At 41.6% G+C, this 24,779-nt stretch overlaps 1 protein-coding gene across 1 annotated transcript in view; it reads right to left on the reverse strand.

Annotated features, from left to right (window-relative positions):
* The window catches only part of phactr3b (phosphatase and actin regulator 3b), a 66,825-nt gene extending 43,614 nt beyond the window's left edge, over window positions 1–23,211 (reverse strand). The window contains exon 1 of the mRNA XM_030729753.1: window positions 22,966–23,211. Within this exon, the coding sequence (XP_030585613.1) occupies window positions 22,966–23,074 (109 nt within the window). The 5' untranslated portion in view covers window positions 23,075–23,211. The remainder of the gene's footprint in view (window positions 1–22,965) is intronic.
* Between the last annotated feature and the right edge of the window lie 1,568 nt (window positions 23,212–24,779).

Genomic DNA, 24,779 nt, shown 5'->3' on the forward strand with positions numbered 1-24,779 from the left:
ACAGTGGGAAGGAAGAACTCCCATTTAACAGGAAAAAAAAACCTCTGGCAGAACCAGGCTCAGTGAAGGGCAGTAATCTGCCACGACCGACTGGGGGTGAGGGGAGGGAGACAGGACAAAAGTGGCTGCTGCTTTAACCACTGTTTATTATGAAAGCTAATATCTGTTCCATTAACCAAGTCTAATGTATAAAATAGTGTAAGTGCTCACTTATTCAAAGGGATGCTTTAATGTCAGTAGATTTTCAAGTAGTTGGCCATAAATCATAGTTTGTTAAAGGGTGACAGTGATGCTAGACAAAAAGTCAAGAAATCATTAAAATCATTAAATAGAATAGAACAGAATGTCTTTATTGAAGTTCATCCTAAGGTGAACATTTTATGTGTTCAAAATTTTTATGTCAAGCCATGTCATTCAAAGCCCTTGAAGCCAGCTTCATAGTGGAGAAAAAGTCACAGGATCACCACATCGCCTTTCAGTCTAAAACATCCTAGCAAATAAATGTAAATAGCTCAGGCAGCTACTTGAGGGCAGATAAGTATACCACAGGAAATATGACGTGTGATAAAGAGATAAATGCGCCCACACTCAAGCAACTGCAAACCTCCTGTTCAGATGGCACAGCCGCCGCTGCAAGACTGGAGGATTATCACTGAATTTTTCTATTAGGTGCGGTTTTTTTTTTAACAGGCAAATTTTCTTGTTAGATCTATTTTTATATAAACTTTCCCTCGACTTCCATAAATTCTGTTGGGAACAGAAAAGTTTTATTAATTATTCAGACATCACTTATGTGTAAACAAAGCCTTTTGTGGTTTCACGTCGATCCTTTAGAGGGCCCCTCACACATTAACAGCAGGAAGCGCCGAGTTACATCAGAGACGATAAAAGTCCGTGGCTGGATTTCTCCTTAGGGAGACACTAGCAGTAAGCAAAGAATATAAACAAAGATGTAGGCTACTCAGCAAACACCAGTCTCATTCAATATTTACAAGGCTTCATTTAATATGGCAGAGGATGGAAGGCAGGCCACAAGGTTGTGCATACAAATTGTGACCAGTTAATAAGGAACTGCTACATGAACTGAAGTTGGCTAACTGCAGGTATAACCCATTTTTTAATATATATATATATATATATATATATATATATATATATATATATAAAAATTTTGGAGCAAAGTCATCAGATTTGACTGGTGATTCTGTGATTCTGCCTGTAGGTGTCTCCAACATGGGTGCCAGGTGACAAGACTTCTTTCTAGAGGGACTTTGATCCTCTGTCCAGTAAATAACTGTAGATTACACTGCAAGATGCCACACCAATACTTTGTATTTTTGGAATCCACAATTTTCATACTGCATTTATGGGCCTTTCCAGCCTTGTGAGGTGATGACATAATCATAGAACCATTAGTTCCTTTTGTTAGTCTATGTTGTGAAAAGGTGCAGTTAGCTTTAAAATTGCTGGTCTATGAGGTCTGTGTTGGTCCCTTTTACTTGAAAATCAACCTTGGCTTCACCCTGACATCAGTGGTGGTGGGCCTATGAAAATGAAGGAAAGGCAGGAAACACGGAGAAAAAGTAAAATGTGCTTTTACTTTCTGTTTTGTGATGACATAAAGCCTGACAGTAAACTCCCTTTAGTGGAAATAAAGTTATTTGTATTTCTGCTTCTATAGAATTCATTCAGGCTGTAAAACAGCAGCTGGGCAGCTGTATACGCCACTCTTCTATCCCAAATCATAGATATGGAGGAGTTTCAGCCAGCTGCGGTACCTCCCAGAGCTTTCAACACACTGCTGGTAACCCGGCTGCAAAGCAGCTATCACTGGCAGTTAAGACAACATTAAATCCAATATTAACACAATTGAATTAAATTTAATAAAAGTAATTTGAATGATTTTTAATGGATCACTTCAAATAAACTAATTTAAGCTATTTAATTGTGTGACTACAAGGTCAATAGTGGGTCTACCATCTAGGACTAGACAAGAAAGTTAACATCCGCCTTAAAAATATATGTAGTAGGGGCCCCGAGCCACAAATGCTCAAAGGAAGAAACAGCTATAACTACACCTTTGTGCAGTCATTTCAAGTTGAAGGTCTTGTAGGAAGTTTCAAATTGGGATATCATGAAGTTGAAATGGCAACAACAACCAGTCTGTATTAGGCTTAAATAGATGTAAGATTTAAACATGAGAGTAATGCTGCTGCTGCTGCTCCAGATTATGTGAAACTGCATAAAATATGATGATGTCATGATGTATTTCTGTTGGCTATGCATCAGCAAACAGGGAAAAACAAAGTGAATATCTACATGGTAGATGTGTAAGGTAACCATACCATATCTCAGTATGGAGTCAGTGTTGGTCGGGCACTTTTGCATTTTTACTGGCGATGCATTGTACAAATGATCACTGGCAGCAGCATGTATATGTTTGCTTTTTTTTTTTTTTTATGTTTGTGTGTATCTGTAGGAGGAATTTAACTGTGGTGCACTCACAGGGGAGATGAGGAAAATGGAGAAACATGCTCCACATCAGCAGTATAAATGCTCAAACCTGCAGTTATGGAGTGTCCATTTGTGGAGCAATTTGCACCAAAGCACTTTACAATTGATTGCGAGCCTCAACCGCAGTGTGGTCACATTCTCTTTGATGGGAGAGCTTCTGGGCATCAGAGATAAGCCACCAAGTAACTGAATCAGAGGGCAGATAAGGGTTAACAAAAAGTAATGTTGACTAATCAAATTAGCCTGGGATTCTTATGCAGATTTTTCTTTTATATTTAAACTACACAGTTGGCATTTATATGATAGGCCTTTCAATTAAATATAAGGAATATGAAAACTTAGACTAAGAGCCAAAGAAAACACAAGGATTTTTTTAAAAGGATAAGTTAAATGTCTGTTTTATTATAACAAACATATTAAACATAAAAAATGTCATATCGTTTTAATATTTGCTCAAAGACACAAATGGTACACGAATTACTTCCAAAGTCAACATTAAGGCAACGATTCATAGAGCAGATTCTGGAATGTCATGTCAGGCTGGGAGCAACTCCACAGGCAGCAGGAGACCGACCGTGTTTGGCATTTAACTCCAAACCAGGCAATGCATCATGGCAGCGTGGCCACAATTAAAACATAAATGCTCCTAAAGCCCTCTGCTGCTGCTCCACTTCTGTGCTGGTCCCCTTTAAATCTGCTGAATCATTCATCAGGTAGAGCCACAGTCTGCATAGCCTTGGAGCCAATGCAGTGTCACAGTGACAGATTGGGGGGGGGGGGCTGTAGCGGTGGGGAAGACACAGCCCTGAGTGCGTAGAGTGTGTGAGCTGCAAACAAAATAGTCTCTGGGATTCCTCTGAAGAGGATGTTTCAGTGCTGGGAGGAGGCCAGGATTCACAAGTCTCAAGACTCGATGCTGCCCGGGGACAGAAAGGACACACCATTTTTTTTTTTCACCTTCTCAGAACACTAGCTGATGTCTTCAGATTGCTGTTTTTTTTTGGTTTGGTTTTTTTTTTTTTTTGGGGGGGGGGGGGGGGGGGGGGGTTGTCTGACCAACTGTTAAAATCACACGTTTTCCAACCAGCTCTACAGGCAGGACGTGATTATTAAGTGCCATCTTAGATTATTATTTAATACTGTGTTATGTAACCAAATGATTTTTAAAAAGGTGACCATTTTAGATGACTTTTTTGCATCTGCCTCTGCTGTGGTTAAGATTTAATAAGGATGAAACACAAAAACAGTGGTGTAGCACAGAAATCTGGGGCCCCTAATTTGAAGCCTCGGTGGACCCCCTTCCCCATTTAATACAACCTGCATGCACAAATCACTAAAACAGGATTACATTGGATCCACAGTAGGCTTTTTAATATAACTGTATAGTACATTTTAAAATTTGAAATATTTCACTCCAGGTTTTTTAAAAAAGCTGGATTTAAAATGAAAATGAAAACTATCAATTAATTTAAGAATCTGATCATATTCGAGCTCTCAGATATCCTTTACCAATGATCAGAAATCTTTCAGAAATCAACTGAAAGGCAAACTGAGCATCTATTCTGCATCATAGGTCAGAAACGAACATCAAAACATCCCTGATGAATGTTAGAAAAGCATCCTACAAACTGAGAAGGATCAAATCGAAATGTTTGGCCGCAACAACAGCAAAGTTAAGATAAGTTCAGAGAAAAGAAGGTTTTTGGAAGCAAATATAGGTACAACTCCGATTCCAAAAAAAGTTGGGACACTGCGTACAATGTACATCACAACAGAATGCAATGATCAACAAATCATTTCTCATTTTGTATTTGATGGAAGCAACATATCTCAAAAGTTGGGACAGGGATAACAAAAGGCTGGAAAAGTAAGTGGTACTAAAAACAAACACCTGGGGGAACATTTTGCAACTTATTAGGTTCACTGGCAACAGGTTAGTAATGTAATTTGGTATATAAAAAAAAAAAAAAAAAAAAAGAGCATCTGTAAGGTTCACCAAACTGCAAAATTTCAGAATAATGTTCTTCAATGTAAAATTGCAAAGACTTTGAACATCTCATCATCCACAGTAAATAATATCATCAAAAAAAGAAAAAAAACAAAACAGAAAATCTGGAGAAATCTCTGTGAGCAAGGCTGAATCAATCAATACTGGATACTTGTGATCTTCAGGCATTATGTTTTAGAGCCAACATATGCTCCCATTCAGATGACGTCTTTTTTTAGGGAAGCCCTTGCAAATTTCAGCAAGACGATGCTGAACCACACACTGCATCTGTTACAACAGCAGGACTTCACAGCAGAAGAGTCCGGGTGCTGATTGGTCGGCCTGCAGCGCAGACCTTTCACCTACTGAAAACATTTGATGCATCATGAAATTAAATATATGACAAAGACCCAGGACTGTTGAGCAGCTAGAGTCCTATATTTGGCAAGAATGGGACAACATTTCTCTCTCAAAAGTCCAGCAGCTACTCTCCTCAGTTCCCCAATGTTTACAGACTGTTAAATAAAGTGGTAAACATGGCCCTGTCCCAACATTTCTATTGCTGCCATCAAATTCAAAATGACCTCATTTTTTTTCTTAACATGTTGCATTTTCTCATTTTAAACATTTGATGTTTTCTATTTTTTTGTGTGAATAAAATACTTATCATTGCATTCTGTCTTTATTTACACTTTACAGATATTCCCAACTTTTTTGGAATTGCGGCTGTAGAAAACTGAAGACAAGAACCGAGACGGCCACTACACCAGAGACCAAACAAACCTCATTCTATGATGGACCAGCTTAAGAAGCTTCTTCAACTATACTGCTGAAGGTTTTGCCATGGTCCTCACAGTCTCCTGACACAACGTTCATTGAATGAAATTGAGGCTAGACCTCAAAAGAGCAGAACTAGAAGAGCAAAAAAAGTCAATTTTTTTTTAGAAATAAAATGGAAATTTTGATCATCAGGTCATCTTTTACTCGGCCTTTCACAGTAGCTCAAAAGTCACAACAAAAAAAAATCTGTGGCAATCTGTCCAGTAGACAGATTTCAGTTTGAACTAAAGTGGAAACATAATCACGGCCGTGGCTAAAAGAAACCAAAAAGCTAACATGTTTTGTTGACCCTTCCATCAAACCTGCCATGCTTCCTACAAGGCCTTTTTGCTACCATCAAATTCATCCTTATTTCAATAGTCATAAAAGTTATGTCTGCTTCCAGTTGGGTAAACGTAAACACAAACTGTATGAGGCATTTGAACAGACAGCAAATCTTACCATCAGGACAGTCTGTGATATTCTGCCCATCAGTGATGCGACTAATTGCTCTGGCAGTAGCCTGCCAAGCTCATGAAATAAAGCAGGTGTTGCTCCCGTCCTTATAAACAAGTAAGAAGGAAAAAAAAACAAAGTAATTTTAATCAGTTAAAGGACGCATCTGCGTTTTGAGATCGTTTTACTTGCATGAATTTCTTTGGGTGAGGTTAAGTCACATTAGAACAGCAATGTGATTCTATATGGAGTCCAACAACAGCACCCACACTCAGCACACTGATTTTTGCAGCTGCAACCCCCCCCCGCACCGCCACCCCACCACTCCTTGTCCTTGTTTAACACTGCTGAAACATTAAAGTCTGTCAGAGTGATCAGTCTCTTAACTCCGGGCTTAAGCGCTCGGTTTAATTACACGTACCGCAGAGACCAAAGTACAGTATCTGCTTGTGCGCCTGTTTCTGTTCCCCCATCTCTGTGGGATGCAGTGTAGATTTTGTAGAAACAAATGGCTGAAAATAACTCTGCTGGGGCGGTCTGCAGCCTCTATTCTCGACTTTCACATCGCAGCTCTGTTTCCATTTGGCTGACCCTTCCTATCCCCTTGTTGTGGGGCGAGGATGTCAAAAGGATCAGCTGGATGCTCTGGTGTGTTCTCATGTGCAACATATTGCTTTTACTCGGCTCTGAAAGGAATTAGGTCAGCACATGAAACATTCATAAAAGATACATTATGTGTAAATGGCTGACAGCTTAACTCAAGTAGCTTCCCCCAACATGTCTCGCCCAGTCGCTGGGCACATCTCTGTGTCTGTTCCACATATATATGTGTAGTGTATGCACATGAGTTGCATGCACTATTACTAAAAAAAACATGCAATAAAGCCAGTGTTGCTCAATTGTAGTGCAGATCAGAGACAGAGAGATCACAGTGAAGCACAAAAGCAAAGCTCTGTTTGGTGTGAAAACATTAAGCTGGCTGTGGGTAGCATGCACAGCAATAAATACAAGCCACAAGCCATTCATCTCTTTGGGCATGGCTTCACCGCCACTCTGTTTTTGATTTTGGCCGTACTGTCTCAAACGCACCACAGAAGCATTTTAAAATCCTAGTGTACGTGAGACATTCTTGTTGTTGTGGAGATTGTTTTGTAGCTGGGGGGAGGGGAGACAGTGTGCGTATGGGTGTGTGTGTGTGTGCATGTGTGCAACGGGGAGGGGGGTCGTACATCTATACCAGTCATGTTTGTGCTGCCATTCAATCAAATGTGTACTCGGAGACGCAGACTGTCTATTTATGTTCATCTTTTGCTCTGTTCTCTGAGGGAAAACCTTCCTTGAAGCAGAATTAGCCCATCATCGCATGTTATTGCTTTATGTTAATTACATCCTTATGTCAGACAGCTCACTCTTCATTCACTGAGATGGTCAAATTGCTCTGCAAGTTTCTCAGGTTTCAAAGTCAAAATCATTTCAATTCCTTTATTTCGGTTTCCCGAAGCTTTTACTTCAGAAGCCCCTCAAAACTTGTGTAAAATAGCAACAGAATTACAAAAAAAAAAAGTCAGAGTGCGAGGAGCTGAATGAGAAATTTAATTTTTGTCCCTTTTATGCCCTGAGGTTAAAGAACTGCAAACTGTGAGGACGAAACCTGGAATCACCACGTCCGAAGTACTGCATACCTGATAGTACAAAGAGTATGATTCAAATTTCTGAGAATTTAAGCCGGTTTTATGGCGTGAAGGAGAGTTTACCTTTTACAGTTAGGCCAACATTGCATATTTTCTAAAAAATTATGACCAAAAAAATGGCATTAAAAAAAATCCAAGTCCAGATACTCAAAATAGGTTTGAAAAAGTAATAAAAGGCCTTCACTTTAAAGACACTAACAATACGCACTGGTGTATTTTTTTCTCCAAGCCTACCTAAGTGCCTGGCCTTGGAATTATTTATGCCATTTTTTTTTCGGGGGGGGCATCATTTTTCCATTTTTCTTTTGCCATTGTTCCCCTCCATGAGAACTGGTGGTGTGAGGGACACCAGTAGCACTCGTTCCCTTTTATTGCATATTTTATATTTGATATGCCTAATATAGATTTTTTTTTTTTGACTCACTGGCTTTTGGGAGCCAGCCTCAAGTGGCCATTCAAGGAACTGCAGTTTTTAGCACACCCAAATGATTCTTCTCAGTATTTCTGAAGCTTTTTGTAAATATGCACTGTACTCACCAACAGCTTAATGAAGAAAAAAAAATTGGAACTTCCCTTTTATATCAATAGATTACCATTTTTTCATTTTAGAAAACAGACTGACGAGCTCCTTTTTGACCACTGACTTCAGTTTTTCTAATGACCTAACTGCAGCCTTGTATAGAGAGTCTTCTGCATGGTGTTTATGTCCTCTCATCACATTGGCCAACGGTGACGTCATATTTTGTCCTGCTTGCTGCGCTGCTCCCCGAGGCCCTGTAGTCAGTGGGACCCGGGGACGTCTCTGCATAGTGCACAAGGGTATGAGAGATGAGTTGGCACAAAAAAAAGAAGTGCTTTTGAATTAGCCACTGTACTACTGAGTCTTGGCCAACCAATAAAGAAGAATCAATGCTGCACCAAAGACTCAAGGGTAAAATTAACTCTCTGAACAACCCATTACTGTCTCAGCAAAGCCACATTTCATTTATAGTCCTACATTACAGTCACATCATTTCTGGAATGCTCCACATTAATCATGGCCAAGCTGTGCATGTTAAATCCTTCATCACTGCTTTCAAGATGTTCCCCTTTTGAAACAGGCATGAGATCAAAAAAAAAGCTCGAGAGGAATTGCATCAGCTCTGAAAATAGAGGGGTGTGAAGATGAGCAAAGTTTCATTTTCCATGTGCAGCTGTAACTACCTCTAATTGAATTTCAAAAGATTTCGAAGCTTATTCTAATACTACCTGCACTGCGTTCATCCCTGCCGTCTCCGGCTGGTTTGACAGCAGCAAATATTCAGTTAACGTGCATCTCACTTCAGACTCATCTTAAAGCTTGAGGTGCAGTGCTGATTAATCCTAGGCCGGTGTCTGTCCACTCTCTCTGTATGCAGCATGACCTTGGACAAACCATGTGCTTGTCCCTATTTTTTTGTGAGAAACCTGGTGACTGCAGTGCTGGACCTGCCGTGACAGTGACTGCTCACTTCATTTATGCAACATCAAGCCATCTGCCAAGTAGAGCCCTCTTGTGGCCGTGTCACCTTTCAACTGCTCTTGAACCCACTTAGCAGCATTTTTGGAGCTTTTCAAAAATTCTCAAGTCTCATCCAGCTGCAGATGTCACACTTCAGTAGTGTAAATGCATTTGTATACAGATTGTTGTGGCAGACTTAAGACGTAATTTCAAAGCCACTCACCGGTATTAGCAGCAGGCAAGAATGATGGGCTTGACTCGTTTGCACCGTTCTTACTTCTTACTCCAGTCAAAAAAGAATCAGGTCGTAGTTTTGAGCGTTTATTTCCACCATCTTGTTCATCCAGGTCACATTTCCATCCACATACATCCGAGCTTCTCTCAGATCAGACACACATGAAAATATCCCTACAATGATCCACGTTTTAGATGGTAGCTAAGTAATAACAGCATCAATCTTTACCTACAGTTGCAGCACGGTCAAAAAACCTTTTTACACCGTACTTGGCTCTGCCGCTGATCCACACTTCTATTCTAACCTCTGTGTCCTAGTGAGCATGCGCAGAGCTTAGTTCAATAGCTAACTAAAAGAACAGAACAAATGGGTTTTACAGTTAAATCTAATGCCATTTAAGGCCTTACATGAGCAGTAACAGCAACAACCAACAATAACAAATGAAGAACACACTATACACCTACAAACTAAAATTGCACCATCTTAAGTTCACATTGGCTCCTACATTTCCCGGCCCCTAATTGGGAGACAATATGGATGCCAATTACCAAAATAATAAACAAAGGAGCCCATAGTATACACATATGTACATTTTTACACCTTTGCACATATCAGTAGGTCTCATGAGAGTCCTTTAACGGTCCATTTCGCAGATAAGGCAGAGCTTTTCAACAGGTCTTTCCAGAGTGTTTGATTTTGTTTTGACTAACACTCTGCGAACAAGTCCTTTTGCATCTGGAATGGTCTGAATGACTCTACCTAGGACCCAAGAGTTTCTTGGAGCAGAGTCATCAATAATCATTACTACATCTCCTGAAGAGAGATTTTGCTTCACTTGAGTCCATTTCTGACGTTCCTGTAGAGCTGGCAAGTATTCACGTACCCACCGCTTCCAGAATAGGTCGGCTAAGTACTGCACCTGCTTCCATCTTCTGTGCGAGTACAGATCCTCTTTTTTGAACAGTCCAGGTGGCAGCAAAGGCTGCCTTTTCAGTAACAGTAGGTGATTAGGGGTTAAAGCTTCAAGGTCATTCAGGTCCTCAGAAGATGTTGTTATTGGTCTGTCATTTATTATCGCTTCCACTTCACATAGAAGTGTTTGCAGGGATTCATCATCCATAGTCTGTTCTTTGAGTACAGCTTTCAGAATTTTTCTCACTGACCGTATTTGTCTTTCCCAACTCCCGCCAAAATGAGAACCTGTTGGAGGATTGAAAATCCATTCTACTTCCCTTTGCCGAAGTGTGTCTTGTATTTTGTTTTGATTCCAGTGTCGCATGGCGTCACGAAGTTCCCGTTCTGCAGCAACAAAATTTGTGCCGTTATCTGAACGAATGGTAGCAACTTGACCTCTCCTGCACATAAACCGCCTGATTGCATTTAGGCAGGAGTCTGTGTCCATTGTGTGCGCAATCTCTATATGCACGGCTCTTGTGGTCAGGCATGTGAAAAGTACTCCATACCTCTTCACTGTTGAGCGTCCTCTTTTAACCAAAAATGGCCCAAAGTAGTCTGTGCCAACATGTGTGAATGGTGGCTCATCTGGCTGAAGTCTATCTTTGGGCAGGTCGGCCATTTTTTGTTCTTGTCCTTTGGCTCTGACCTTTCTGCAGATGGTACATTTTGAGAGAAATTTCCTTGTGATAGAATTTGCAGTGGGGATCCAAAACTTTTGGCGTAGCTGAGACAACATATAGTTTCTTCCACAGTGTCCAATCCTTTCATGAATGTCTCTCAGTATCAGGGTGGCGATATGGGAGTCCTTTGGTATAATAACTGGGTGCATGGCCTCTGCTGGCATACAAGACCTACTGAGGCGACCTCCTACACGCAACAACCCATCTTGAAGCACTGGATCCAACTTATACAGGGGACTGCTTTTCTTTAGGTTATGGTTTCCCCTTTTCAAACTTGAGACTTCATCTTGAAAATGTTGGTTTTGACAGAACTTGATTATTTCGTGCTCAGCTCCTTTTACATCTTTGACGGTTAGACCTCCTTTACCTGTTGTTGTTATACAGCTTTGCATTTGGTCTACAGTCTGCTGTCTCTCTTGGTCAGTTTGAATGCAACCGTCTTTTGCATGTAGTTCCTTTCTCCTTTTCCTGATTTGCATAAACATTTCCTTGAACCTTAACATCCATGCCACGGCCTTTTTTAGTTTATACCAGCTAGAGTAGTGGTGAATGAGTTTGTTCACAGAATCTGTGCTTTCAGTTGCATCGATGAGGTTTGTGATGACTGGCCTTTTCATCTCGATGTCATCCCCAGTGATCTCCAGATGTTGTGGTTTCTGTGGCCACAGACACTTTGGTTCTTGAAGAAACAATGGACCTTGAATCCAACAAAGGTTGCTCATTAATTTGGCTGCTGTTTGGCCTCTTGATGCATAGTCGGCTGGATTTTGTGTTGTGCTGACATAACTCCATTGTTTTGGCTTAGTCAGTTCCCGAATAGTGATAATCCTGTTGGCAACAAACGTCTTGAATCGGCGAGTGTTGTTTTCAATGTACTTCAAGACGGTTGTACTGTCTGTCCAGTATGCCGACTCCTGTAGTTCCATTTGAACCTCTTTCTTCAGCACTTTGTCAATGGTCACAGCTACCACTGCCGCTGTCAACTCCATTCGTGGGATTGTCATTTGTTTTAAGGGAGCAACCCTCGACTTTCCCAACATGAATGCGCAGTGCACTCTTCCTTCGTTATTTGTCAATCTGAGGTATGAGACAGTCCCATATCCGCTCTCACTTGCATCTGCAAAATGATGGAGTTGGGCTGTTGCAACATCCCCGAATCCTGCTGGTTTTAAACATCTGTTTACAGTGAAAGTAGACAGCTGTTTCAGGTCATTTAACCACGCAAACCACTTCTGGGCGAACATGTCTGGAACAGGCTCATCCCAGTTGAGTTTTTCTTTGATCAACTGTTGCAGCAATGTTTTTGCGGGAAGCGTGAAGGGAGACAGGAATCCTAAAGGGTCATAAATGGAACTTATGGTAGACAGAATCCCTCGTCTAGTACTTGGTTTACTTTGTACCATGATCCTGAACCTGAATGAGTCGGATTCTATGCACCACAGAACTCCAAGCGCTCTTTCAATTGGAAGCTCATCTTTACTCAAGTCGACAGCTCTTACTTCCTTAGCTCGCTCGTCTTCTGGTAGAGAAGCCAAAAACTCTCTACTGTTGCTCATCCATTTGGTTAGGTTGAATCCTCCTGAGGCACACAACGCTTTGAGGTCTTTGTACAAGGAAATGGCTTGAGCTGCATGCTTAACAGATGTCAAACAATCATCAATGTAGAAATTGTTGAGAATTGTATCCACAGCCTCAGACGATGCCTTGATACTGTTGTCCTGGGCCGTCTTCCTTAGAGCATAATTTGCACAAGTCGGGGAGGATTTAGCACCGAATAAATGCACAGTCATTTTATATTCCACCATGTCCTGCTCGATATCTCCCTCAGGCCACCAAAGGAAGCGCATGAGGTTGGTGTCACTTTCAGGGACCTTTACTTGGTAGTACATTGCTTCAATGTCGGCTATGATCGCAATTTCCTCTTTCCTGAAGCGTGTTAGCACTCCAACCAGGGAGTTTGCAAGATCTGGACCCTGCAAGAGTTCACCATTTAGTGACGTACCTTGAAAGCTCGCGCTGCAGTCAAAGACCACTCGTAACTTTCCTTTTTGCGGATGGTAGACACCATGATGTGGGACGTACCAAACTTTACCATCCTGGCAGTCTAGCTGGGTTTCTGGGATTTTGACAGCATAACCTTTTGCGATCATATCCTTCATGAAGTCACTGTATTCCCGACGGAAGACAGAATTCTTTTTGAATTTCCTTTTCAGTGTTAGAGCTCTTTGCACTGTGACACTGTGGTTATTGGGCATTGTGACAGCAGCTTTCCTTGTTGGTAGCCCAATGACATAATGACCATCAGCATGATATGTAGAGCTTCTCACGCAGTTCATGAACTGCTGATCCTCCTGAGACATTTCCGCCTTATCATCACACAGACGCTCTGGAAAATCCAGATTATATTGCTTTAGCAAAAGTTGCTCTAAATTCTCCACTGAAATACGATTTACTGTAGCTTGTGAATGTCCACAGTGTTCTGAGTCCGTGTATGTGTGATCTCTAAGTGGACCATTGACTGTCCATCCAAGAGCAGTTTTGACTGCATATGGCCCATCACTTCTACTGTTAATCACTTGCCATGGTTCTAATGCTTTGTGCACATTGCTTCCAATGAGAAGCCCAACATCTGCATTAATGCTGGGTATTCTGACTTCGCTGAGGTACGGCCATTTTTCTATATCCTCTTGTGATGGAATGTTTCCTGGTGACACAGGGATGCTTTTCTGTGTGTATACTTTAGGCAAATCGATGAAGTCATTGCTATTAATCCCACTTACTTCCAAGTCTGTGAGCAAATAGCTTTCCACATGATGCTTGGGACCCATGGTTTTCAACTCCAGCGTCGTCCGTCTGCCCTGCAGGTTCAACTGTAGGGCAAGTGCATCGGTGCAAAATGTTGCAGAGCTACCTGGGTCCATAAAGGCATAAGTCTCCACTACCTTGTTGCCTTTCTTTGATTTCACCTGCACTGGTACGATAGAGAGGATGCAGCCATCTCCCGCCCCAGTATATGCACTTGTTTCAATGTTTGCAGCTACTGACCCACTTGTAGTTGCTGGATGTATGGTAGCACCTTCCTGCACCTTTTCCTCAGTCTCTTTGTCACTAGTTGAGCTACTTTGTTTAGCAAAGTGTAGCATGCTAGGATGTTTAAGAGCACAAATGTTACATGTCATTCTTTTTTTACAGTCTTTGCTTACATGGCCTTTAATTAAGCAGCTAAAGCACAGACCTGCTTTCTTGAGGAACTCGATTTTCTCCTTGTGTGGACTTTCACCCATCTTTCGACACTCTTCTAAAGTATGATTTCTTTCACAGAACACACATGGTTTGCTGAAAGCACTGCTAAGATGTGTCGTTTCACCTTTTGATTTTTGCATGGTAAGTCCTTCATTCTTAACTGGAGTAGCATTAGTTGCGAAGCTGGTACCTTTCTTTCCTTCTGGTTTTGACCGTAGCCTAATGTCAAGCTTCGCTTTGTCTTTCCTTTCAGCAGCTGTACTCTCTAGCAAGTTGCCGAATAGCGGATCCATCATGACTTTAGCTTGCTTATCCACAAATTTGACAAGATCAGGAAACTTGGCTCTGCTTCCTCGCAGCTCTTGTATCTCGTATGCGTGACCCCTCCACTTCTCCATGAGTTTGTATGGCAACTTTGACACTACCACTCTCATATTGGTGGGATTGTCCAGCTCATCCATAAATTCAACATCCTCCATGGTGTTGCGACAGCTCAGGAGAAACAGTGAGAAGGCACTGAGAGCTTTTCCATCTTCTGGCTTGATTTTAGGCCATTTAAAAGCCTTTTCCATTAAAGCTGAAGCAATTTTAACTTCATTTCCATAGTGATCACTAAGGAGTTTCCGTGCCTCATGATAGCCACGATGTGCTGGCATATGTTGGCAGCTTTTAACTAAATCCCTTGGATCACCCCTAGTATATTGCTCCAGAAAATACAACTTATCTGCCTCACTGTCAGCTCTGGCATCAATAGCATGATCAAATGCCTTTAGAAAGGACTGGAATTCCAGTGGATCTCCACAGAACAAGGGAATGTCTCTTTGAGGCAGGCGGGACAGCTGCTGGTTTCTCACAAGCAACTCTGTAATGTCATTTTGACGTTTCATCACTTTGAACAACTCACTTGTGTCTCTATTATGTTGAAGTGGCTCAGCTGCAGGTAATGAGTTTGACCTTTGCTCCACAGATGACTTTGGTCTAACTGCCGGGGTGTTAGTTGAATGCATTGGCCGGTCTTGGTATCCCCGTCTGGGTGGTGATGCCTCATACCTGTGCTGACCTTCATCTTCGTCCAGTTGACTTGACTGTAATACTGCGGCTGCGGCACCAAGCTGTAATTGAGGTGATTCATGCTCAGAATATATTTTAAGCCGTGCGGCAGAAGCCGCCAGTTCTGTTTGAATCGCCAGTTGTTCTTTGTCTGCATTTAACTGGGCTTCTTTCAGTGCAAGTGCCTTCTTTTCCTTTAATGCTGCTGCTTTTGCCATGAGCGCTGCTCTATTGGCCTCCTCTTTCAGACGTATTGCTGAAGAAGATGCATGTGAACTTGCTTGACTACTGCGACTGGAAGACTTGCCAGATTTTTGCTTTGCAGAAACATTCGAAACACTGTCCCTAGGAGTGACGTCCTTTTGACTTGTCTTTACCAAGTCTCTATGCAGTTTTGCTTCCTCAATCCAAGTCTCTACTCTTTTCATGAAGTCTTGACAGTTGGATACTTTGGGCTCAAACCAGAATGTTTGGTCGGCCTCGCTTTCCTCTTCTTTCAAATAAAGTTTCACTGACTGGTTCAGTTCGGTGAATTCCTCATACAATTTTTTGTAACTCTTTATTTCCTTTTGCTCAATATGTATCAGATTATCTTCATCTTCCATAAGGCGCTCTATTTGGTTGGATTTTGCAGTCAACAGTCTTAGTTTAGATCGTCTTGCAGTGATAAACTGATGCAGTTTTTCCTCAAAGCTCTTTTCTGTGGGCACGACTGCCCTCTTCTGGTCATCGTCGGTAACTGCAACTTCCGCATCCTTGTTTTGCGGGTCCGCCATTGCGGTTACAATGTTTCAATAATGTCGTGACCGATTGCAGCGGTAGAAGCGATAAATTAACCACTTAGCTTTAACACAAGGAAACGATTTCCATGGTTATCCAGATTAATATTAAGCGAATCAAGGCTTTCTGTATTTTCACCGCGTCGTCCCACAAAGCGGTATAATCCGTTTGGGCTCTGTCTAATTCATGTCCGCAACATGGTCGCACAAAGATGCCAGAGAAAAGGTTTTTTGACTTAATGTTGTGGCAGACTTAAGACGTAATTTCAAAGCCACTCACCGGTATTAGCAGCAGGCAAGAATGATGGGCTTGACTCGTTTGCACCGTTCTTACTTCTTACTCCAGTCAAAAAAGAATCAGGTCGTAGTTTTGAGCGTTTATTTCCACCATCTTGTTCATCCAGGTCACATTTCCATCCACATACATCCGAGCTTCTCTCAGATCAGACACACATGAAAATATCCCTACAATGATCCACGTTTTAGATGGTAGCTAAGTAATAACAGCATCAATCTTTACCTACAGTTGCAGCACGGTCAAAAAACCTTTTTACACCGTACTTGGCTCTGCCGCTGATCCACACTTCTATTCTAACCTCTGTGTCCTAGTGAGCATGCGCAGAGCTTAGTTCAATAGCTAACTAAAAGAACAGAACAAATGGGTTTTACAGTTAAATCTAATGCCATTTAAGGCCTTACATGAGCAGTAACAGCAACAACCAACAATAACAAATGAAGAACACACTATACACCTACAAACTAAAATTGCACCATCTTAAGTTCACATTGGCTCCTACACAGATGTTAGGGAATCCCTTACTGAGTTTTGACTTTAAAAAGCAGTAAATAAAACTTTTGCCTAACCTAACTTGCTTTAATAAACAGGAACTGATTTTTATTAGTGCAGTTAATGTCAAACTGAAGGAGAAACTAACATGCTAGCCCTGTGAAACCATTTATCTAAAATCAAATACAAGAGGAGCCACGAGGTCTAAGATACAACACTCAGTACCAAAAACTGCAGTTCCTTGAATGGCCACTCGAGGGTGACTATAGAAGAGAGTAATTTCCCATAGACTCCTGTTAAAATCCCCACAGAACAGAAATAAGTAGGTTTTCAGCTTGGTGCAAACCAGTTTTGGTCTCTACAGCTAATTTCTTCCCTTTTGACTTAAATAACTCACAAATTGCATCTTATTAACACTTTAGGGGCTGTTTTTCTGGCAGCATCCATTTGCAAAAACACCCTCACCCTTGCCACTGCACTCAAAGGCCTCTCAGCTAAAAACAGTTCAACATTTGGAACACCAAATGTCAAACTCTAATCTCACCCCACAAACAAAATCAAGAAGCCGACAAACTCAGAAGGTTTACACCATAAAAATGGCTACCTGTGGACGTACATCAGTGCATATTAATTAACAGGCAGGTGCCAGCTGAGCCACGAGCTGTCTGCTCGCATCTACTGATTCACTGAACCAGACCTCTCCATCACGATTGAGGTGTTGCTCATTTTCAGAGCAACTGTCTGACAGAAAAAGTGGACTGCTAACTCACTAAGAGCCCATCCAAGAAGACTGTGCGCCAGCTTTTTGGAGAGCGAAATACTAGTGTTTTATTTGTGTAGCCTAAGCTTATATGTATTGAGATCTCATGTTGAAATCTTAGCCTCATACCCATGGTTAATTCACAAACACTGTGAGGGGGTGGGGGGTTTAAGTCTGCAGTAAAGCCAAGAATAGAATCTTCCCGGTCCACGACGTGGATTTCACAGACAACACAAAAACTTTCTGACACAGCTCTTGCCAAATGTTGTTACAGCTGACATTTCCACAGACACAGACGAGGACAATGGAAGTGGCATTGCTTTACTGTTTTCTATTTCCATTTATGCACACCTTTTATTCCGTCTCATCTCCAACTGCAGCTGCTGTGCAGTGACTCATGTGGAGACATTTAGCACTCGTTCCTCGCCGAGCCCAACATGGATGTAGGAGTGAGCTGCCAGGTGCCGGGCTTGCTATTCTGTCCGCTCAATCACTGCGCTGAATATGGAATGAGACAAACCAGCTTATGTAAAGGCTTCCTGATTAATAAAACATGAGGAATTCAAATAAAAGGAATCCTAATCTTCTCATCAGGCTGCCGCCATCCCCTCTGTCTGAATGTGAGGACTTAACTGAGGCCCATCGGTAACTGAGGGGTGCGGTGGTGTGATGGTGCTGGGGCGCTGTGGTTGGAGGATGGCAGAGGAGTCCAGGGAGACAGCCTTTGATGTAGGAGCAGCATGTCAGATTAGTACAACAGCAGTGACTCAAATAGGGAGATGAGGGGAGCAAGAAAAGAGGCTCCTGTGGGCTAGAGGCAACAGCAGGGAGGGACAGGGCAATGTTACAGTGTCAGCCAGCTTCATATCTTTACTGCAGAAGCAACAGCACCTTTGACAAACTCTTAAAGGCAATAAATATGAATTCTTCATGTAATTTAAAAGAGTTTCTGTCTTATTACAGCTAAGATATCTTCAGCTATCAATATATATGATAATATATATATTTTCATTATTGTCTTGATTATGTGTGTATCGATTTAACTGCTTCACACTATCACACAAACAAAGCCTGATGAGCAAAAAGCTTCAGCTGTTAGACTCCATCTGGTAAGCCAGTAAATCTACATCACTTTATTTATAGAAAATTGCTACAGTAAATGACAGACTGTATACAGTAAAGACTGCATTAAAATTGCTGACAAATACCTTTTGATAACTTGTTGTAAAAACACATTATTTTAACTCTGTATTATTTTATTATTCATTATTTTTGAACCTGCATTTTGAACAATGCAACAAACTTTAAGCTAGCCAGTTAGCAAACCTTTCCTTATTTATACACATTACAAGTTTTATCTCAGTAAACCAAACTAATATTAACTATTTTAGCCTTATATTTTCATACGTTATTGTAACAAACCCACATTATTTTAACTCTACATTAGTTTAGTTTATTTTACCTTTTTAAATATGCAACATGCCATAAGCTAGCCAGTTAGCAAAATTAGTTAAAAGTCATTTAAACTGTAAAATGAAAATGTACTGCATATGGTTGTAATTTCCAATTTTAATATAAAATATTGATTAGTGTTGCTTTAAGCTTGTGGTCCTATAATAAAGAAAGCACACTCTCTTCTAAATCTAAGGTTTTATGTATCAGGACATAAAAAAAAAAATCATCTGGTCATCACCAAGTAAATTAGGTAAATACAACCTGAGACCAGCACATATTACACTATGTCATTATTTATTTAACATAACCTAAGAAAAAATGCAGAAGCACTGTGTTGAAAAACTAAGTACATCCCATAATTCAACACTTTTAGCAGCAAAAATGTAATAGTTTTCTGTATGACTTTATCAGTCTCTCTCATCATTCCAGGGGAATTTCAGGCCACTCTTCTTTACAATGTTACTTAAGTTCATTGAAGTTTTCGGGCATTGATTTACGCACCGCTCTCTTAAGGTCCCACCACAGGACATCAGTACAGCTGAGGTCATATTGATTTATTGACTGCAGTTGTCCAGGTCCTCTGGCAGGAAAACAAGCCCAAATCATGACCCCTCCTCCTCCGTGCTTGACAGATAGAAGGTGTTTGATGATATTTTATATTTGGCTTTCACTGTTTGTTATGATCAAACATCTCCACTTTGGTCTCACAAGGACATTGTTCCTGTAGTCTTGTGGTTTGTGCAGATGCAAACCTAAGCCAAGTTGTCACGTTCTTTTTAGAGAGAAGAGGCTTTCTCCTGGCAACCCTTCCAAACAAGCCACACTAGTTCAATCTTTTTCTAATTGTAGTGTCATGAATTTTAACATTTAATATCCTAACTGAGGCCTGTAGCGATGTAGCACTTGCGTTTTTTTATTTATTTTTTTTTTTTTTGGGGGGGGGGGTTGCAGTATCTTCTTTGCAGTTTCTCTGACCATTGCACGGGCTGACTTTAGAGTGAATCTGCTGGGACATCTGGTACAATCTGCTTGGAAATGACCTTATAACCCTTCCCAGATTAACAGCAACACTTGCTTCTCTGAGATCGTTCCTGACGTCTTTCCTCTTTGCTATTGTGCTAGTGCTCCACACCAGCAAACCGCCAAAACCTCTGCTTTTATAGAGGTGCTCACACTTGCTGATGATCAATTAATGAAGTGCATTTGATTAGCAGCTCCTGGCTGCTTCTTACCTTCTCAATTCCTATAGGAGCAGTAGGGGTGTACCCAATTTTCAAAATAACGCATCTTCAGTGCCAGCCGGCAGTAAAAGCTGGGAAAAACTGGAGTCATTCTGCCAAGTTCTGTCTGCAGGCACACTGAGTGTCACATTGAGACCGCACAGGCTCCGTTTATCTAATGACAGTAATGAATAACCGGCTTGCTGGCTGCTGTATATGCCAAAATTTGAATGCAGAACAAGATCCACCTTTGGGCTACAATATTTTGGCTGCACTTTGTGTTCTGCACCATCTCTAACAGAGATTGTGATGTATGTGCTGAGGAAGGCTGCTACTTAAAGAAGATCATGGGGAGAGATTTTAATATATAGCACACCGTTTTGTTCTCGGCCTGCTGACTAGTTGGTAAAGCACAGAACTGTCAGCCTGTAAAGTTCAGCATAATAAGTATTTGGGTTAAATCAGATTGTTCAGTGATTCACATTTGCATTAAAATGTGCAGACTCTGTTTTAAAAGCATTGAGTGATTCTCCACTTTTGGTTACAACCCTGTGATACATAGAATTTTTTTTAAATAGAAGTAATTTCTATTAAGTCCAGTCAATTGTGCAGCTGATTCACTGTGACATTGCCCAGCTGGGTGCTGTGATAATACCACCATCAGAGATCTGTCACCACCCCCCCCCCCCCCCCCCCCCCCCGCCCCTTCTAATGGATATGATTCTTCAAGTAGCAGGATCAAAGCCGCAGTAGGGGTGCCAGGGCTAGGAAAGGGTTAGCACCGAGCTGAGGGGATGGAGAAGTGGGGGAGGACAGGCAGGTTTGCACTTGCTGCATTACCCAAGCTCTATCTGCCTGATGCTGCACCGGAAACGTCCAGCTTTTGGGGAGAAATCTGCCACGGCGCTCCACAGATGAGATCTGGGTGTATCTGACATTTTGATAAAAATGGTAATGAGCGGCATATCACAGGACAACCCTGCTAGTGATGCCTTAGAATTTCACATATACACCAACGCTGTTACGTAACCATAACAACCACAACAACGTGACAAGCAGTAAAAACCGAGCCCATGAACACAACAGTATTCGCCGCTAGCGTGAGAACTTGAACATCCTCTTCTGCAGCGCTGCTGTGGCTCTAAAGATAGCCCCAGTTATAAGAGTCTGACGTTCAGACAGACTGTAACATCACACACTTGTGAAAATGAGAGTGTGGCATGCATGCCACAAGATGAATGAATCCTGTCGTGTGCATTGCACTGCAACCCCCACACTTGTGATTCAGTAACTGAGGTTCTTATTTGTACAAATACAGCAGCACCATCAACGCCTATGCTCATCACTTTGGCTGTGAAACCACGGACTGTATATAAAAGATGGATATATGCAGGCAACGTGATGACACATTGAAAAGCATGTTCAAAAAATGGTTTGAATCTCTATGCATAACAACTGTTGAGCAGGATGGGAGGGGTTGGGAAGGGTGGTGGGGTGAGTTCGGCTGGGGTGGGGGGTCAATGACCACCTATAGCTGCTCATGTCAACAAGCAATCAAAGTGGCCACACCCCTAACTTTAAGCATCAATAGTATCTGATAGATGAGTCATTTAAAAAAAAAAAAAAAAAAGATGCTTGTTGAGGCCAAAATCTTTTTTGTACCAGGCTGCAAATATGTTTATTCCAGCTGTAAAGCTGGACATTTTGATTTTATGAGGATTGGCTCATTTTAGGAGCCAGCGACCATTAGAGGAAGTGTAGTTTTTACCACTTCCCTGCTGTCTGTAGTTTTCAGCCCTGGAAGTTGCTGCTCCTGTGAAACCAGTTGGATGTACAGCTGGCAAACAAACAGCATTTTGTGCCTCCAACCTACAGTTAAATCCTGATGACACTTTCATACAAATCTACCGTCCAATACCTTTGAAAGCAGAACACTTTATGACTCCTGCTTCATAGCTACAGAGCAGCAGTGAACGCCTTCCCAGAGATTCCCAGAGGAATTGTGAATCCCACCTCACACATAAGCACAACTCAGTCTAAGTGGCATTTCACTCTGAATTGCTGGCTGCTGTACATCACCAGTGTGGAGCAGACAGACAAACACCATGTCGTCTCACAGTTGGAGAGCCAAGCGCTGCCTTCTGCCATTTGGATCACCATGGAAACAGCCAAATACACAACCAGCACTCTCATCAGCTTCAGCTCAACATACTGCAGTCCATGTGTGATGGCAACTTGTAAATCCCCATGCTGCAAGCACACACTTCTTTCACAAATGCAAAAAGAGAGAGAGAGAGAGAGAGAGATTATTAAAAGAGAGAGAGAGAGAGAGCACACCCAGTTCGACTCTTCATGGCATCATGTTTGTTCACAGCTTTATGATTATAAAAGAGATTTGGGCAATGAGTAGCTCACACTGCTGCTACGAAGAATATAGAATATAGAGTGAATGGCTTTAAATCTGGATCATATTATGGGGAGAAAATGTATGTAACGCTTAAAAAAAAACTCAACATACAACTTGCATGACACCAGTTGGAAAAATCATAGAAATTCGCCTGATTCATCAATGTGGTTGATAATTTTAAAGCAATTTTAAAGAGAAGGCCTACAGAACATAGCCAGTGCAAGCACGGGATAGTAAATGACGCACGTTTACAACACAGTCTACGTTTCCTGCACACAAATTAAGTGGGACCACCGCGGGTGATATCTGCCTGACTGGATGCAGGCCAACCCCCGACTCCGTGATGTGACACGCATCCAATCGAGCGCATGAAGCAGCAATACATGATACAGATGACAGATGTCCAACCAGCGCTCAGGTTAGCCCCCCCTCCCCCTCCTCTTACCTGCTCTGTGCGCTTCACCCAAGCGGACCTCGGTGATGCTGCTCGGGTCACTCTGAGATCTTCCCCGCTGCAACACGCAGTCCTCTTCCAGCCCATCCGACGATGCCATGGTGAAAAGAAGACCGCGACGGGAGACTGAAAGGGGCGATCACCGTCAGCCAAGGTCACCGGCATCAAGTGGTGGTGCGGATTAAATGTGGTCGGACTGCTGCAGCTGCAGCTCCTGGTCCCCGAAAAGCAGCAGCGCTGGGGAAATCCATTACGCGCGCAGCATCATGGTGCCTTCAAGTGTTGCTCGTAATAGTGTGAATTTTAAATCGTAAAGATTAACGGGTATAAAGTGCGCCTTGAGTGGTGAATAAAACTAGAAAAGCACTATATTAATGCTAGTCCTTATAATTAAAAAACGCCTTTTAAACCAGAGATTTGTTTTGTTTTTTCAATATGCCTCACCAACTTATTTAATAATGGAAATACAGTATTAGTGATATCGGTTTCCAGGTATTAAAAAAAAAAACATATGCTGTAAGCTATACATTGTAGATTATTGTAAAGATTTTTCAGGGGAATAATATAACAAAAAATAGCTACATTTCTAGTAAATTTTATCTATCCAGGAAAAGCTTAACTCAACCAAAATGTCAGGGCTCAGGGAATCTGCTCTTTATTACACCCACACTTTGTGTTACTTGGTAAGAAAGTCGCGCCTCTTAGGATTTTCTGTTCTTTGACGTCTTAAATGTGAGGCCATTTTAGAATAGCAGTATATCCTACCGCCTCTGAAAGCACCATCAGATTCATCACCTGTTTGGGATTGGCTGAAACTGCGCAATTAGTGGACTCTGAGTTAATTGTTGCTTTGCTTTCAGCCTTCTGCCCAGTTCATCCGAAACCATTTCATGTTGTTTAAGTTTGAAGACTCTGTTACTCGTTCTCTTCTTGTAATATTTCAGATTATTCTCAAACAACAAAAGTTGGGGCGTGAAGGTGAGGACCCAGAAGCAGGACTCAGGAGCCTGCAGTTATAAATGAACGAATTAGTGAATAGGCAACAGGTGGGGAGCACAGCTGAACAAATCACAAAAAACGAGACAAGGAAGTAAAGCTAAACACAACAGACAAAAACTGACAAAGTAAAACAGAACACAACTAGATGGACACAGGAACGCAGACTTGACACACAGCACAGGAAATAAACAACACAACAACAACAACACATGAGACCAGGGACAGGACAGGCGCAGCAGTACCACACAGGGAACAGGGATATGACTAACAAATACAGAACATTAAACTAAGAATCTAAATAAACAAACCAGGAAACACAATGAAACAGAACCATAAGGGCGAAAACACAAAATGCTGGGCGTAAGGCCCAAGACCACGACATGGGGTACTTGCAAGAACTGTGCATTAACTTTCAAGGCTGAAATAACTACTATTTGTTTATGGGGAGGCTGCTGCAGGTGTTGTGCCAAAAAGTGATCGTCTGCCATAAAGTGATTCCAATGTTTCTATGTGCTGTTATGTGTAATGTCTTTGCTTATATTGGTAAGTAGAGTGCAGTCAGCATGATTTATGATGGGCTTATATATAAAAATGAAGAAATTACCTACCAATCCAGTGCTTTTTGGCCACTTAAAATATCCTTATAGAACTGTGATGTTATATTTGTTACAAGACCATCAGCAGGAAGCTTGGTGGGAACGTGGCAACTGTTGGTGAAATTATTTGGAACTGGAAGAAATATCAAATAACGATCAGTCGCCCTCAGTCTGGAGCTCCATGCAACATCTTACCTCATGGGGTGAGGA

Source organism: Archocentrus centrarchus, chromosome 5 (assembly GCF_007364275.1).
Source record: "Archocentrus centrarchus isolate MPI-CPG fArcCen1 chromosome 5, fArcCen1, whole genome shotgun sequence".
In the NCBI taxonomy this organism is placed as follows: Eukaryota; Metazoa; Chordata; class Actinopteri; order Cichliformes; family Cichlidae; genus Archocentrus; species Archocentrus centrarchus.